At 44.7% G+C, this 14,404-nt stretch overlaps 1 protein-coding gene across 1 annotated transcript in view; it reads right to left on the bottom strand.

The window, feature by feature from the left end:
• Positions 1 to 2,551, bottom strand: part of Tmem131 (transmembrane protein 131) — a 151,734-nt gene extending 149,183 nt beyond the window's left edge. Inside the window, exon 1 of the mRNA XM_034521541.2 lies at positions 2,205 to 2,551. Coding sequence (XP_034377432.1) covers positions 2,205 to 2,376 — 172 coding nt within the window. The 5' untranslated portion in view covers positions 2,377 to 2,551. The remainder of the gene's footprint in view (positions 1 to 2,204) is intronic.
• Positions 2,552 to 14,404: the final 11,853 nt, after the last annotated feature.

Below are 14,404 nucleotides of genomic sequence, written 5' to 3'. Positions count from 1 at the left end.
TCTTTATAAGTGTGACCAAACTTTCTGAAAACAAAAACAAAAGACAAGAAACAAAAAACAAAACCTCAACAGCACTGGGGCAAATGTTCTATTAGTGCCATATCAGAGGCCAAAGACATTGTGTCACAATCCTGGTGGAAAATCAATTCCATTTCCCCTAGTTATTCAAAATAAAAACATGACTGGAATTTGATCTAGAAGGATGTTTAGAGAGTAGAACATTTACTGAGAGATATTTTTTTGGGGGGGTGGGGTGGACATTTGATTAAAACCAGACTTATTTATGAGAGACCAAGGCATATGATCTATATTAATATAATTACTCTTAATATCTTAAATAACTATTTGGCCCATACAGATTGTTCCCCCAGATCCAGCATAGCCACAAAGGGTGTCTGATACAGCCAGACCCAGTGACTGATTCAGTCACTTCCTTTCATACTTAACACCTTGGCAGCTATTCTACATGCTCAGCCCTTACAAATATTTATGAATATTAGAGAGGTACATGGATACTTGTAAATTATGCAAATGGAAAATAGGCAAATATATTTTAGACTAATGTCCTCAAACAATACATTTAACTCCTCAAACAATACTTAATTGTACCTCCAAAACTAGTGTATAAAATGACAATTGGAAAATAATAAGCTTTAGAAGGAGAATGAAAACTTAGACTCAATCACTGCTTCAGTCCCCAGTCCATGAGACTCAAAAACTAAGTGCCTACTGTGCACTTGCACCACACAAGGCAATCACCAGCAAAGCAAAGCAAGTGTCCCTCTAGGTCACAGTGTAGCACAAGAAGATATGCCCATTCGATTATCAAACTATAAAGGGTTTACTCAACACACAAGTCCAAATGTTGGCAACCATGGTCACCCATACCAGTAAACTAACAGAGGATCACAAATAGTAAGAACTATGACAATTTCAGGCCTGACCATCTTAAAGCAGCATTTTTATTCTTAAAATAATCTTGCCTCTGCCAAATCCCTGCTTTCGAGTTAACCAGGATGATGCTGTTTATAGAGTTAAATGAGGAAATATGTTTCTAAGGAAAATAAATAATAAACTGACACACAGTTGCACTTTAAGGCTAATCTGGTTTACCTTTGCAGCTGCCAGACAGTAACAATGACTTCATAACCATACAGGAAAACAACTTCAAAATTATAAGGCAAAAAATTATTTTCTTGTAGAATTCCTCTGGTGTGTAATGAAAGATAATCTAACTGATTTTCTTATTCGTAAAGGAAAAAAAAAAAAAAAAGCAGCATTCACTGTGAATTAATCCATGAAGGCTATGTGACTGCTCACACTCCTCCCTTGGGCTCATGTTCAGAAACAGGTAGTCCAGACTCCCCCACACTCCCCTTCCAAAATCAGTTTTGATCTTCAAAATTTCTGACCTTGTAAAAGTAACAGTTCTACAGCCTTACAATATTAGGGGAGTTTTTAAAACAGGAGTGAGGCTTCAATTGTGAATTACAGGTGAAGGGTGTGCAAGCTGGGAACTTGACGTTTGTTTCTAAGGGCTCACACATCAAAGGGAAAGGCACCCAATTGCATGAGTATATTAAACCAGAAATGGAAACGAACTTCCAGTAGCTTACTAGAGGCAAACGAGATTCTATTTAGGGCTAATAACAAACAAACAATCCTCCATATAGCAAAGGGATACTGAAGAACACTAAAGAAACAAGAGATGCCTCTTCAAAGAGATGTCCCGGCAAACATAAATTTTATAATCTGTGTATTGAAGCTTTTTCACCAGTCTCGCTATTTTTTTTCTTAACCACCGCATTTTAAAGTGAGCTCCGTCCGCATGCCCAAATTAATTTACACCCGACAAAGCGGGGTGGGAGGGGGAAAGCGTCCCGCGACCGACCTAGCAGGAGCCACCAAGAAACCTAAAAAGCGTGGTGCCTCCTCACATAGCGGGTCAAGTGGCGAGAACGTACGAGAGCTCGGGAAGTTTTGAAATGGACACTGACAGCAGACGAGGGGAAGACCCGGGCACGGTGAGGAGGAATCACGGAGCAGCGACAGAGCCGCGGCGCGCGGTCGACGCGGCAGCTCGCCGAACCGCGAGTCGCCGGCTCGGGACAGGGCTCGACCCAGCAACTTCGCGCCGGCGCCCGCCACCGGCCTCCCTCTCCCGCCCGCCGCCCGCCGCTCGCCGCCCGCCGCCGGGTACCCACCTTCCTTCTCGGCCCGCGCCGCGGCCACCACGAGGGTCATCACCAGGTGCAGCGCTCCCAGGAGGCCGGCGGCCGCGCTCCGAGGACCCGCGCCGCGGCCGGCCGCGGGCTCCAGCCCGGCACCGGAGGACGCGGAGGCGGCGGCTGCTCCTCCTCCCGCCCGCTTCCCCATCCTGGCCGGCCGGGGGCCGCCGAGCTCGAGGTCCGGCGCGACCCTTCTCCGCGAGGCGACGGCAGCGGCGCGGGAGCCGTGGTCCGGGATGTGGCCGCGGTGCCGGAGGAGAAAGCGGTTGTGGGCCCAGGGCTCGGGCTCCCAGAGTGGGTCCGGGTCGGTGCGTGCGTGGGAGCGAGAGTGTCAGTCACAGCCTCGGCATCGGCATCGCCTACGAAGAGCCGGAACGGAGAGGCCGCGGGTCAGGCACGGCGGGCGGCCATACTGGAAACGGGCAAGGGCCGCGGGCCCGGGTGCTGGCCTCTCAGGGGCGGGGCGGAGCACAAGGGCCCGCCCCCTCCGTGCCAACACCTGGGCGGCCCGCCGGTTCGCGCGTTCTCCGTGGACTCCGTGAGCTCCACTCCTTGTCCCGGCCTCAGAATCCCACGAACTTCACCTACTGGACTGGCCGAGGAGGCCAGACGCACCCTGTCACGGCTGCCCGGCCCGGGAGGAGGAGGGAAAGCGACCGGGGCCAACCAGGAGTTAAGATGGCGGCTGGAGCTTCACGGAGGCAGTGACGGCAGTCACGTGGGAGACGGGGTAGCCACGCTGCGCAGCCGCATTGGTGCGTGGGCGGGGCCCGGCCGCGCCTCCGATGCCGGGACAAACCCGGGTCTAGTGGTACTGCAATGTCGGAGCCTTCCAGAGGTCTGAGTGCGCATCCGGAGCCCAGCGCGGACCGTCTGTGCCAGTGACTCCTCTGGGTCTCACCTCTGCCCCTCGGTGGCTTTGACGTGGGAAGTGTTCAGGGTCCGATTCAATTTCTGGCAGTGCTTTGTTGAGAACGGGAACCCGCTCTGTTTACGTTTGTGTCTTCCAAAGCGTACCCAAGAGGGGCTTATGGAATCCTCGTACCTCTTGTTCACAGGAAGCCCTTTTATGTTGTTTCTTTGCTTGCTTGTATTTGGAAATTTACTGCGTGTGCAAAAAACATCAGTTGAGGCGGTGGGGGAACATGGCGAGGTGTGCCTCCCTAGAAGCCAGACTGGGTTTTCTCTGTCTTGAAATGATTAGTATTTCTATGCACAACTTCCCCCTTTCAAAGGCCCAAATCAGACGTGGTGTGTTTTAGTCTCCTGTAAGAAGCACCTCATGACTTCCAGGTTAAAGTTTGTCTGTGTGTCTGTATGTGTCTATCTGCTCTTTACAAGAGCAGATATATTGTCACAGTTTGCTAGCCTGGTCACTCCCCCTTCCCCCCCCCCCCCAGTCTTTTTTTTTTTTTTTTTTTTTTTTTTTGATCTATTTAAAAGGCCACATTTGCTTATTGCATGTCTTAGAACAAACTAGAAAAAAAAATAGGATTTTGAAGGCGACTTCACCCCTGATGGCTTTTGGTTTGTCCCCTGCCTCATCCCTCAACCCCAAGGCAGTCTCCTTCTGTAGACTAGGTTGACCTAGAACTCACTGTGTAGCCCAGGCTGGAGTGGAACTCACTGTGTTACTTAAAAGTCCATAGAATACTGGGATTAGAGGCATGTGCCACCATACCTGACTGGTGGTGATTTTTTTTTTTAAACATTAATTTTTATGAATACTAACACTAAATTTGAGTTAATTGTTTTCTTCTTAATATAATGAAATATCAATAATTATCTCTCAACTGACTTTTGAAATATGCTTAAGGCAAGAGATTTATATGGAAGGTTTCTAACACTGGGAGAAATTAAACCCAAGGATATGTAAGTGCTTCACTGGGTCATAGTTCAGCTTCCAGGGTGCTGGCAATAGCCCTTCCTCCACTACCAAAGTCTAGGCAAGCAGGTCCCTCCAACTTTGAAAAGTTCAGTTCTCTAAAGCAGGTATCAACCACATTCCATCTTAGCCATAGGCTCAAAAGCCCCTTGAGAAACAATTTGCATGTGTGTGTGTGTGTCATTGGCCTTGAACATATATGGACTTGTTCAACAGAGGTCAGCTTCTCATGAACCTACTGCCTCTGCAGTGGGCCCTTTTTCTTAACACAAGTTCTTTTCAGGACTCTATACCTAATCGTGTATTTTTGATTGGTGTTCTTATTTTTAAATGGCTTCTTGGAATATTTGAACAGGCTTTTACCTGACTCTTTAAAGTCAGCCTTTGGGAAGGTGCAGCGCTAACAGGCAAGGTAGTCTTAGGCAGGCCTGTCCTCAGTAACCCCAATTAAAGAGACAAGTAAGTGAAAAGCAGAGCAAGGAGATTTATTCAGTTTAGCCATAGTGGGAAGAGGAGGGTTAAAGTTCCCCAAGCCCATTTTAACAGTGTAACACAGGTTTAAGTTTAAACAGAGAGCAAGAGGTATTCATTCCTAAGTAGTCTTGATCAAAGCTTGGCCCTGCCCATTTCTGTCGGCAGTTTTCTTGCAATGTGATCTGAGGAGCTGTCAGAATTGTGGCAGATCTCCTCCTGGGAGACAGGTTCCTCCTGAGGTTGGCACCAAGGCCTCAGCCTTTCACTTCCCTCATTGGGAGATTCCTGGGGAAATTCCAGTTCCTTGGGGTCCATCATTTGAATAGTCTGATTGCCAAAGGAAGCAATTCAAGAGCCTTTTAGATTCTCTTTGCCAAGATAGTTCTATTAGGACTCACCATAGTCAAAACCTCCCCTGTGCCTGATGGCCATTGGCAGCATCATACCTAGAGGGTATGACAAGGCCAGGAGGAATGTATTGCCCTAACCTTTGGATGTTAGCAAGATCTGGACATCGCAGGTGGAGGCTGTTAGCTGGGAAAAGTCAGGAAAAACCACAGCCAGGAACTTGTTGCCAACACAAATTACCCTGCTACACCCCAGGTCTGTGACATTCTAAATGGGATGAGATCAGTCATCAACATTTTAACTCTCTGGGTGAGTTTTTGATACATGCTCCAAACTGAAACACTTCATTTATTAGCACTGGCCACTTCAGGTTATGGAGACGAAGAATTTTGTTGTTGTTGTTCATTTTTGCTCTCTCCCCAGATTGGGGACAGCAGGCTAAGGGATTCCAGTTCATGTTAGTTTACATCCGAGTCCTCCACTTCATTAGCGCTATTGATGCTAACGAATGTTACTCAGTTTTTCTGGCTTCTGTCTACTGATCTGTAAAATGGGTATTATGAGCTGCCTAATAAGTTAAAAAATTAAGCAGAATATGTTGTAAAAAAAACAAAACAAAAAAAAAAACAAAAAAACAAAGTTTGGAAGAGGTGAGAGGAAGGACAGAAAAGTAGATGGACTTGATCAACGAATGTCCGAAAATATTACAAGGAATCACGTTAATATCTACAGCTTGGACAGGTCAACAGAGTTTTTCTTTTTCTTTTTCTTTTTCTTTTTCTTTTTTTTTAAATTGCATTTAGTGTGTGTGTGTGTGTGTGTGTGTGTGTGTGTGTGTGTGTGTATGTGTGTGTACACGTACATGTGTAGAGGTGAGAGGACATCTTGGGAAAGTTGCCTCTGTCCTACCACCACGGGTCCTGAGACTTGAACTCAACTCATCAGTTTTGGCAGCAAGTGCCTTTACTTGCTGAGCCATCTCACCAGCCCCAAAGGTAACATTGTTTCAATTTTTTTTTTTTATTGCACTTTAATTTTGCCTATTTACTTTTGGGGGGGTGTTACTGCAGTGCACATGTGGAGGTCAGAACATACCTTTTGGTTCAGTTCTCCCCTACCATGGCATGTCAGAGACAAGAATAAGGTCATTTGGATAAGCAGCAGGTGACTTTACCTTCTGAGAGCTTTCTCTTTCTCTCTCTCTCTCTCTCTCTCTCTCTCTCTCTCTCTCTCTCTCTCTCCCTAGCCCAAATTATAGATTGTTTGTAGTTTGAATAAGAATAAAACCTATATGTAAAACTTATAATGTCTGGCTCATGGAAGAGTCACAAAAATAATTATTATTAATGAGTGTCTAGTTTCCAGAAAACACTCTATTAAACAGTGAGACTTAAAAAAAAAAATCACTGACCAATTTACATCCCAAAATGACTACACAGAATCTTTGAGGAGACTATCAGGAGAATCCCCACCTCAGGTCAAAGCCAAAGTACTCATGATGGCTCCCACAGCTGCACACATCTGGGCTCACCATGGTCTTTGATGGCTGTTCCTCCTGCATCCTCTGGGCCAGGTGGAGCTCAGTGTCTCTGGCAGCTGCCATGCTGGCTGCTCCAGGGCCCCCTTCCTGAAGTACCTCCACTTCCTCACCAATGCACCATTGATTATCCTCCCTTGTGTGTATGTATGTGTATATATATTAGTATTCTTATATATTCGAGTACACACACACATGCATGCATGCACATGCACACACACGAAGATGGGAGTAGGAAGGAAGATACCATTGGGATCCCTGGAGTCCTGTGTCTCTGGCTTCCCAAGCAATGCACACGTGCACATTACTACCCACATCTCCAGGTCCACCAGCCTGCCTCCTGCCTCTGCTGTTTTCACACACACACACACACACACACACACACACACACACACACACACGAGTCTCACAGTCATCTTAAACTGGGGTGACTTGGGGTCACATTGGGGTAATCTTCCCCTCCCCAAGCCTACTCCACCCACAACTGTTCTTATCTCTATGGTAACTTCAGCCCTCAAGTTGTTTAGTGGAGGAAAAAAAAAAAAAAAGCCCTAGGCACCACTCTCTGTTCATTCCCAATTTGCTTGTGGCCTCTGCTGCTCCAGTGTGGGCTCTGCCATCTCCCTGGACTTCAGCTAGAGCAGGATAGATCTCCACTTCAACCTGGAAAAGGGAAAATTTCCTCTTCTGGCCTCAACCAGTGAGTGAGACATCACCTTGGAATGCGCTGCTGTAATACCTGGTTCTGACCAACTGGAGCTGATCAAGGAACCAAACAGAACTCTGCATGACCCCACTAACGGTCGTTATTTGACCCAACTGCAGGCATGTTTCTGTCCTGTGAGCAAAAGGATCTGTCTGTGTTATTTAGCCCAACCCAGAATGCAGCTTTTTTATCCTCAATTAGCATAACCACCAAGGACCACCCTCCCTCTGCCTTCCCTCCTTCTAGCACTAAAGGAAACCTTGACTTTTCCCAATTCACAAACTGCGTCTCCAGCAAGTGCCTTTGATTTTTATGTATCTGTTAGTCTGGGTGGCCTGTGTTTTATACTTGACACTCCTGCAGAGAATCCCATCTCAGGGTCAAAGCCAAAGAGCTTCTGATGTCTCCCAAAGTTTGACACAACCTGGCTCACCAGGGTCTTTGGCAGCTGTCCCTTCTGCACACCTCCAGGCTTTGTGAATCTCAGTGCCTCTGGCCACTGCCATGCTGGATGCCCTAGGGCCTGCTTTCTAGGCTCTCCTTCTGCCTGAAGCACCTCGGCCTCCTCACCAGCATGCCACGGGTTATTCCCCTTGTCTTCTTTAATTGTCTCATTCATGTGTTCTGTTGTTTGAACAAAGCCCAAAGCAATGGAGTGACTGAGAAGCCACACCGCATATTGTCTCTAATTTTCAGTTTACAGAGATATCTGCTCAGACTAAGCCCTAGACTTTGAGATCTGATTGGTTTCTCAGAGTAACAGCAGCACACAGGACACCTTTCAAAGGATAAGGCAAAATTGTAGGAACAGGTTTTCCCCCCTTGGTGGGTTTCCACTGCTGTTACTCTTTTAAACAAGAGAAAACCCGATTCATAAAGCTGAAGCTTCGAGCCTGTTCAATTATGTAAATTCTCCTACGGATGACCATGATAGGACAAATAGATGGAATTCTCTGCAATGGATACCACGCTGCACTCCACATTAATAGAGGTTCCTCCTATCTGAACAATGGTACTTATTATTTTTGTTTTTCTTATTTGAGACAGAGTCTTGCTTAGAAGCCCAGGCTAGGCTCAAACTCATGACGATTCTTTGTTGGCCTCCCAAATGCTGGGATTATAGGCAGAAGCTATGATGCTGGGCTCCTATCTGAATATCTTTTTATTTATATATTTCTTAATGAAATCAAATTCCTTTCCAATTTACAAACCCACATGAACTAAGATCTTGTCAGTGACCACAACCATGCCCACAACCCACCTTCACCAACAAACACATAACTCAGAAAAATACCAAAGAAAAGCAACTAATACAATGGCCACACTTAACAAGAGTTTGAAGCCAGGTAGGGTAGCAGGGTACTGGGGAAGCAGAGGCAGGAGGATTGGTAACAAGTTTAAGGCCATCCTAGTTTACTCAGTGAGTTTCAGGCCAGGGCCACATAGTAACATTCTATTTCGGAAAACCCCCAAAGGACCAATCAAATAAATATTAACAGGAAAAAGCTCAGCAAATGATCTATGCAAATTCTTAAGGGGAATATTTTGTTTTTAAAAAGTTTCCTTTATAGTTTGCTTAGAAGGTGAAAAGGATCTCATAATTAATAATTTTAAATTAACAAATACAATGTATATATGTTTCCTGTGTGTGTGAGAGAGAGAGAGAAAGAGAGAGAGAGAGAGAGAGAGAGAGAGAGAGAGAGAGAGAGAAGATAACTTGTAAGAATGTATACCTTGGATGATTTCACAAAGCTAATGAACCCTCAGCATTACCTCACACACTTACAATTTTTTTCTTTAAGTAGAAACACTTAGAATCTATTCTCTTTACAGGCTTCAACATGTAACTTATTCTTAACTCGAGTACCCATCAGCTGTTAGAAAGGTTTGCAGTTTTGAGTCCCTTAAAGAGAACACAGATAAGAAAACACCACAGTCTCTGATCTCTATAAAGTACATCCTGACACTCTATGGAAAATACAATTTCGTGTAAAGGAGCTGCTTTGTATGTGGGAGAAAATGCTAGTTTGGACAACATAGTTTGACTTGTGAATAACCATCAATATCATAATAACTAAGAACCCCATGGGGTTTTATAAGAAAAGCATCTTACACACTGAGTTCCACCTCCAGCACTAGGAAAAAGAAAATGGTAGGAACTAGCTTTCCATGTTCAGTTGAGGCTGGCTTTGGAAGCACCCTTTTCTCTTTGGCCGTGGTATGACCAATATTCAGCCTTGCTCAATTTCAGCTTCCACACTTTCCTACCTTTAACAGTCATTTGAAAAAAAAAAAAAAAAAAAAAAAAACAAGTGAATAAGTTAGTTGTAAGGCCTGAATGGACTGAGTTCCAAGGAGATACATAGTGCAAACCGACGTTCATTAGTGTCAGTATTACAACAATGATTATTGCCAAAAAGGGAAATGAGGCCCAGAAATTCTAAAACTCATCCAAGATAATGGCAGAGCAGAGACACAACTCCTGAGCCAGGGTTATGCCTTTTGTTACATCTACAGGGCCAATTAATGGCAAGGATTATGTGTCTGTGGGGTTTTATTTGGCAAAGCGCTTTTATAATTATTAAAGGTGAAGGAATTAAAAATGTCCTGCTCTACAGAAATGATGACAAAGATCAATTAAGGAATATCATAAGAGGTGAGTGAGGGGCTAGAGTGTCGGCTCAGCAGTTAAGAGCACTGGCTGCTGTTCCGGAAGACCGGGGTTCAACTCCTAATAGCCATATGGCAGCTTCTGATTGTTTGTAACTCCAATGCCAGGAAATCCAACACCCTCACACAGTCATACGAGCAAGTGAAACACCAGTTCACATTAAATAAATTAAAAAACAAACCAAGCTGAATGAAAGGACTCCTCAATTGGGTTTTCACTAAAATGCAATTGTTGCTTGGAGGTTTCTGAAATCACCAACTAAAGCCCAAGTGTTTTAGCTGAGTTGTGGAGGCTGGTTTTGCTCATTAGTTTTTGCAGCTTGATATAAACTAGAGATACCTGGGAAGAGGAAACATCAATTGAAGAGTTGCCTTCATCAGATTGGCCAGTGGGGAAATATCTAGGGTGTTTTCTTGATTAATAATCGATACAGTAGAGCTCCGCCTACTATGGGAAACGCCACCCCTGAGCAGGAAGTGCTAGGTTATATAAAAGGAGCGAGCCATGGGGAGCAAACCAGTAAGCACCATTCCTCCATGGCTTCAGTACTTGCCTGTAAATTCTTGGATTGGCTTCTCTCAATGCTGGACCCGTAAGCCAAATAAATCCTTTCCTCTCCAAGTTGTTTTTGGTCAGTGTTTTATCACAGCCATAGAAAGCAAACCAGAAAGCCGGGCGGTGGTGGCGCATGCCTTTAATCCCAGCACTTGGGAGGCAGAGGCAGGAGGATTTCTGAGTTCCAGGACAGCCTGGTCTACAGAGTGAGCTCCAGGGCAGCCAGGACTACACAGAGAAACCCTGTCTCAAAAAACCAAAAAAAAAAAAAAAAAAAAAAAAGAAAGAAAGAAAGAAAGAAAGAAAGCAAGCAAACCAGGACAGAAATTGGTACCATGAGTGGGGTAAATTTCAGTGTTCCTCTCACCTAATATACATTCACTCAGGATTGATGAATAAATAACTTCAGCCACCCCGGCAGAGAGAAGGGAGGATTCCAGAGTGTCTTCTGCCACCAGCTGAAATTTCTGACAAGAACTGACAGTTCATTACATGCTCCAAAATAAGTCATGTGATCAGAGCTAACTTCAAGACACTGGTGGATCTCAGTTCTCTTACACAGTTGGAAGAAGAAGATGAGACTATAAATAATCTTGTGACAGGTGTTGTCTTCCTTTGGGGGGCCAGGAGAGTGGGTCGTATGGAATAAAAAAAATGAATGATGGCTGTACTGGCTGGTTTTGTGTGTCAACTTGATACAAGCTGGAGTTACCACAGAGAAAGGAGCCTCCCTTGAGGAAATGCCTCCATGAGATCCAGCTGTAAGGCATTTTCTCGATTAGTGATCAAGGATGGGAGGGCCTAGCTCATTGTGGGTGGGGACATCCCTGGGTTGGTAGTCTTGAGTTCTATAAAAAAGCAAACTGAGCAAGCCAGGGGAAGCAATCCAGTTAACAGCACCCCTCCATGTCCTGTACATCAGCTCCTGCCTCCAGGTTCCTGTCCTGTGTAAGTTCCAGTCCTGGCTCCCCTTGGTGATGAACAGCAATGTGGAAGTGTGAGCTGAATAAACCCTTCCCTCCCCAACTTGCTTCCTGGTCATGATGTTTTGTGCAGGAATAGAAACCCTGACAAAGACAATGGGCCAAAGGAGGGAAAAAGATGAAAACTTTTTATTCTCCAGAAGTTCTCAAGCTATGAAGAACAACAGCCTTATAGTTTGGTTTTTTTTTATTGCCTTGATATATTTTATTATGAATTTTTTTAAAGGGGTGTTTCTTTTATTTTCAATGATGTGTGTGTGTATTGAAGGTTATGTACACAGGAGTATGGGTGCCCATGGAGACCAGAAGAAAGTATTGGATCCCTTGGAGCTGGAGTTGGAAGTGGTTGTGAGCTGTCTGACAGGGGACTAGGGTTCTCTGCAGGAAGAATACAAGCTCCTAAACACTGAACTCTATCCTCTGGAAACACTTTTAAAAGCAGTTGTAGGAAAGTCAGGTTTGTTTTTTTTTTTTTTTTAATTTATGAGTTTACATATTAGTAAAAGAAATAGAAGAATATTTGAATATTGAAACAATATTTTCATAATATGGGTTTTGCTATGTAGCTCAGCCTAGCCTTGAACTCACAGTCTTCCTTCCTTACCTTCTTTCTGAGTGCTAAAATGACAAGCACACCCCACCACACCTGCTTAGCCTGACTGGACATCTTCATTTGTTTTTGAGACAAGATCTAACTATGTAGGGTAAGGTAGTTTGGATCCCCTCTATAACCCAAGTTGGCCACAAATTCATAACCCTCCTGTCTCTGCTTCCAAAGTTCTGGGACCACAAACTTGCCCACCATGGCTAGCTGTTATAGATACTTAAAAAGAGACCATGCCTTTCAGAAACCTATAATGCAATAGTTATGGATGAAATGGCATAATGAGATTAATTTAAAAAGAATCCATAGAAGTAGTGAGGAAACTTGGGAGGCAGATGCAGGTGGATTTCTGAGTTCGAGGCCAGCCTGGTCTACAGAGTGAGTCCAGGACAGCCAGGGCTACACAGAGAAACCCTGTCTCGAAAAAAACAAAAAAAACAAAAACAAAAAAAACAAAACAAAAAAAAAAAAGTAGTAAGCAATGCTACCAATAAGCAAGGATGAGTGGTCGGTATATAAAGCTTGGTTCCTTAGGCTAATGCCTCTTTTAGATATGCTGGAATTTTCCACAATAAAAAGTGTGAAACACACACAGATACTACAATATACCATCAGCTGCCTTACCCCCATCCTCCTCAGGTTACCTCCTCTATGGATGGATAACAAGGGACCTTAGACCATTGCAGGTACCCATGGAGCCAACCTTAAAGCACATCGAGCCCTGGGAAATGCTCACCCAAGGAACTCTTATGCTTGCTCAGCATTTGAAGCCAGCAACTTTTGCCCAACCTGGCAGCATCAACCTAGGGACTGGAGCCTTCCCAGGGCAAGATTGCTCTTGTAGCTCACGTGATGCAGGTCCAGCTTGGCACTAGCTCAACTCCTCTGCTTACCTCATGACCCTGGCAGGATTCCCAAGTTCTTCTGTGCTGTAACACAGTATGTGGAGAGACTTACAATGTCTACATAACATTCAGAAGTCTGAGTGTGACGTGACTTGACGCCTTAGCAGGAATGTTCTTCCTCCCTGAGAGATCCTGAGTCTTCAACACAGATCTCTGAGCCTAGAGTCAAGCTACTGCATGCCTGTTCTTAATAGAAATGCTTGCTCAGGCGATTGCCGGGCATGTCTGGCATAGATGCCATCCTCCTTCTGAGAGCACTGCTACCCTGCACATAGATACAAGCCCTTGTTCTTGGTGACATTTTCTGCCCTGCCTTGGTGGATGGACTATGAACTCCTATCCCAAGGTAGCTTAATCAGACGTTTGCAATTTCTTTTTTTTTTTTTTTTTTTTTTTTGGTTTTTCGAGACAGGGTTTCTCTGTGTAGCCCTGGCTGTCCTGGAACTCACTCTGTAGACCAGGCTAGCCTCGAACTCAGAAATCCGCCTGCCTCTGCCTCCCAAGTGCTGGGATTAAAGGCGTGCGCCACCACTGCCCGGCGCAATTTCTTATTAAGAGACATGAATATTGAAGATGAGTCTAAATCATATCACTGGCAGAACTTATATATGAAATCCCTACAGTAGATATTTCCAGGACTCTGGGTACCTCCCTCCCTCCTGAGGACTGTTGCTTAGTGGCTTAGTTTGTCTTCTGTTGCTATGACAGAATACTTGGGACAAAGTAATTTATGAATAAAACCATATTCTCATGGTTCTACAGCCTGAAAAACCCAGCATGGCAGGCTGCCAATATCTTATAGGGACCTTCCTGCTCTACGATAACACAGCAGAAGGGCATTCATGGCAGGAGGAAGCCAAACTCTTCCTCTATTAGGAAAGCCAGTGAGCTCACTGTGAGTGCTCCAACCTCAGGGCCTTGTCTAATCCTAAGTATCTCACAAGGCCCCAGCTAGGTATTAAGTGCATAACCTGAGATTTTTAAAGACACTTCCAAATCATAGCACTCAGTGCAAACATGTAATATATGCTGAGGTTTCTTCCTTTGCTGTGTACCCGTAATTTTTAAAGTTTATTTATATCTAGATAGATAGGTAGATAGATAGAGATAGAGATAGAGATAAATAGAGATAGATGATAGATAGATAGATAGATAGATAGATGACTATTTTGCCTGAGGAGGTCAAGAGGGAGTGTTGGGTCCTCTATAGCTGGAGTTATAGACAGTTGCAGATGGTTCTCAGATGCCACATAGATGCTGGGAATTGGACCTAGGTCCTTTGGAAGGGCAGTAAGTGGTCTTAATTGCTGAGCAGCCCCTCCAGCCCCCTGCTGTGTACCTTTAAAGTAAGATGGTAAGAAGTCTTTGGTTCCTAACTGTCTCCACCACTGTTCTATGCTTTGAAGAGATGCCATAACTGACAACTCTTATAAAGGAAAACATCTAACGGGGGCTAGCTTACAGTTTCAGAGGTTTAGTTTATGATCATCACGGCAGGAAGCATGGTC

Source organism: Arvicanthis niloticus, chromosome 17, assembly GCF_011762505.2.
Source record: "Arvicanthis niloticus isolate mArvNil1 chromosome 17, mArvNil1.pat.X, whole genome shotgun sequence".
In the NCBI taxonomy this organism is placed as follows: domain Eukaryota; kingdom Metazoa; phylum Chordata; class Mammalia; order Rodentia; family Muridae; genus Arvicanthis; species Arvicanthis niloticus.
The sequence above is the reverse complement of the archived record's forward strand: the minus strand, read 5'-3'. Positions and strand labels throughout refer to the sequence as shown.